This window comes from Perkinsus marinus, assembly GCF_000006405.1.
Source record: "Perkinsus marinus ATCC 50983 genomic scaffold scf_1104296969026, whole genome shotgun sequence".
Classification (NCBI taxonomy): domain Eukaryota; phylum Perkinsozoa; order Perkinsida; family Perkinsidae; genus Perkinsus; species Perkinsus marinus.
Genome location: NW_003202954.1, coordinates 9,105 through 11,342, shown reverse-complemented (window position 1 = coordinate 11,342; position 2,238 = coordinate 9,105). Strand labels below are relative to the sequence as shown.

Genomic DNA, 2,238 nt, shown 5'->3' with positions numbered 1-2,238 from the left:
ATCTCGCTCGCCCATTGTTCGCAGGGACCGTATGCGGATACTGATTCGAGGGGTGAGTAAGATTTTTCACTCAGAGAAAAAAATCACACAGTGAGTAATACAGCTTGATTCAGTGATTTTTTACTCCAGAGTGCGAAATCAGAATCTTTCGAGCTTGAATTAAATCTCGGTCGTGATTCAAAAATCAAAAGGCGATTTTATGCTTGATTTTTACTCAGAGCCTCTGATTCAGAATCAGATAGCCGATTCGCGCATCGTCCGTGAATCTCGACTCAAGATCACCGAACGCAAGCACGAATCACAAGAGTGATTGGAGGACCATAGGGATGTCGCACGAGTGAACCGACCCAACTAATGAGAAGAACACAACCAGCACACCTAGGGTATGAGAAGTTGAGCTGACTAGGCTATAATCAGATATCCAACTACGTACAGAGTGGTGACTGTGCGAGATAGAGATAACCAGAGAGTATAACTACCGCAGGGATACTACGATAGACGACGGGGATAAGAGTACGAGTGGAGTACGTGTACAGAACACGAGTGGACTACGTGTAAAGTGTGCTTGTACAGAGCTCGTAGTAGGCTTGAACTAAGCTTATACGACAATTACGTATGATCGATATCCAATAGCTAAAGATACTGCGAAACGGTTGCAGCACTCGCAGATACGGTCTGTAGCACACAGTGAACGATCGCACAGAGAATAGGGACAGTGGGCCACAGCGGAGCGAAGCACGTCCCGTCACATTCCTCCCATGCAGATCCGAACCGGGCTACAGACGGAAAATAGCGTATCGCGCGTGCAGCGTATCAATGAGGGCAGCATATACAAGTTCTAGCAATACATACTACAGCGGTGTACTTAATCAAAATAATAAAAAGGCTCATACTTAATTCATCCTTACGGCAACAGCTTGTCCGAGCCGTCCAGAATAGAACAGAATCAGCTTAGCTCGAAGGGCCGTGCTTAGAGCAAGCAGAGCCTTGAGCCGGGGCTTGAGCTTGAGCATTCTCGGTTTCACTGCCCGTCACGATCTCAGCAACGACTTCTTCAATCTTGAGGTCGTCCTCTTCGGCGGATCAGGCTGCATCATCGATATCACGGGTAAATCAGGGACAAAACCGTAGACATATCGACTGGATAGACTAGAAATACAGCGCAGAATTGGAACCTCCGAAACGGCTCGGAATCCCGCAGTTACTGCAAGGCAATGGTAAAATCAACTTGCAGGAATAACCAAAACATGTTGTACAGGACCTTTACATCCAACCATAACCAATTAAATAACAGGCTTCGACATGTACAGAATGGAGATGTATGGGAACTATCCATGAACGGGGAAAGGCTGCCGGCAGGCTTTCACAAAAGGCAACGCGGAGGGTCGAGAGATCGTCCAACTCGAGACAGTATAGAGAGTTAGAAGGGTGCACCAAATTGGTGCCACCAATCTCTTTCTCCTCCCACGCAAACCTCCTTCCTCAATTAAGGAGAATTAGAACGTCCATGGTTTCGTTCAGAACGAAGAGCCATCGGGACGTAGGTGTCGGGGTCGAAGCGGGTCGGTGGTCGAGAACAGTGACCAGCCCTAGACCTAGTGGAGGGTCTCGTGGACTCGGGCGCTGCCTCTGCCGGAGGCGAGGACGGCGGCATTTCGGCAAGTTGTTGGATGGGGTCGCTGACAGAGGCCCTCTGTCAGAGGGTGTCGGCGTTCCTTCCGGAGACTCGCAGCCAGCGTCCATAATCGGGCTTGCCATACCGGAGGGAAGCGGCGTTGACTCTTCGGGAGACTCCAGAGGAGTGGCAGACGTCACAGACCGTGAGCGTCCATGAGGAAGCTCGTCAAGTGACACAGGTCGGGATGGTTCCAGGGGAGGCAGGGAACCATACGAAGGTACCGACTCAGCCGGGCTCTGAAGATTACCAGGGGCCGGCGACGGGAGCGGTGTAGAGGCGAGCGGCGGCGACGGGGGCGAATAATGCCCGTGAACGGGTCGTCCCTCCGCTGTAGGAGGTGACGACATAAACGGCCGCGGGAGTAACGTAGACGGTCTTGATGAGGCTGCAGGAGTAGAGGCTGCCGAAGAGGGCACAGGCCTCGTCCGTAATCTAGACGGGACAGGAGGTGCAGACGGACCATCCGGCACGTACAAAGACTCTGGCGTTCGAGAAGAAAGCCGTAGGCTTGGCTTTACGATCGTAGAAGGCTTTGTACCTCGCTGCTGCATGAGTGACTG

The 2,238-nt window shown here is 51.7% G+C and overlaps 1 protein-coding gene across 1 annotated transcript in view; it reads right to left on the bottom strand.

Annotated features, from left to right (window-relative positions):
* Nucleotides 1-1,921: 1,921 nt before the first annotated feature.
* Nucleotides 1,922-2,238, bottom strand: part of Pmar_PMAR007616 (hypothetical protein) — a gene marked incomplete at both ends in the record, with an annotated part of 1,286 nt that continues 969 nt past the window's right edge. Inside the window, one exon of the mRNA XM_002768219.1 lies at nt 1,922-2,110. Within this exon, the coding sequence (XP_002768265.1) occupies nt 1,922-2,110 (189 nt within the window). The remainder of the gene's footprint in view (nt 2,111-2,238) is intronic.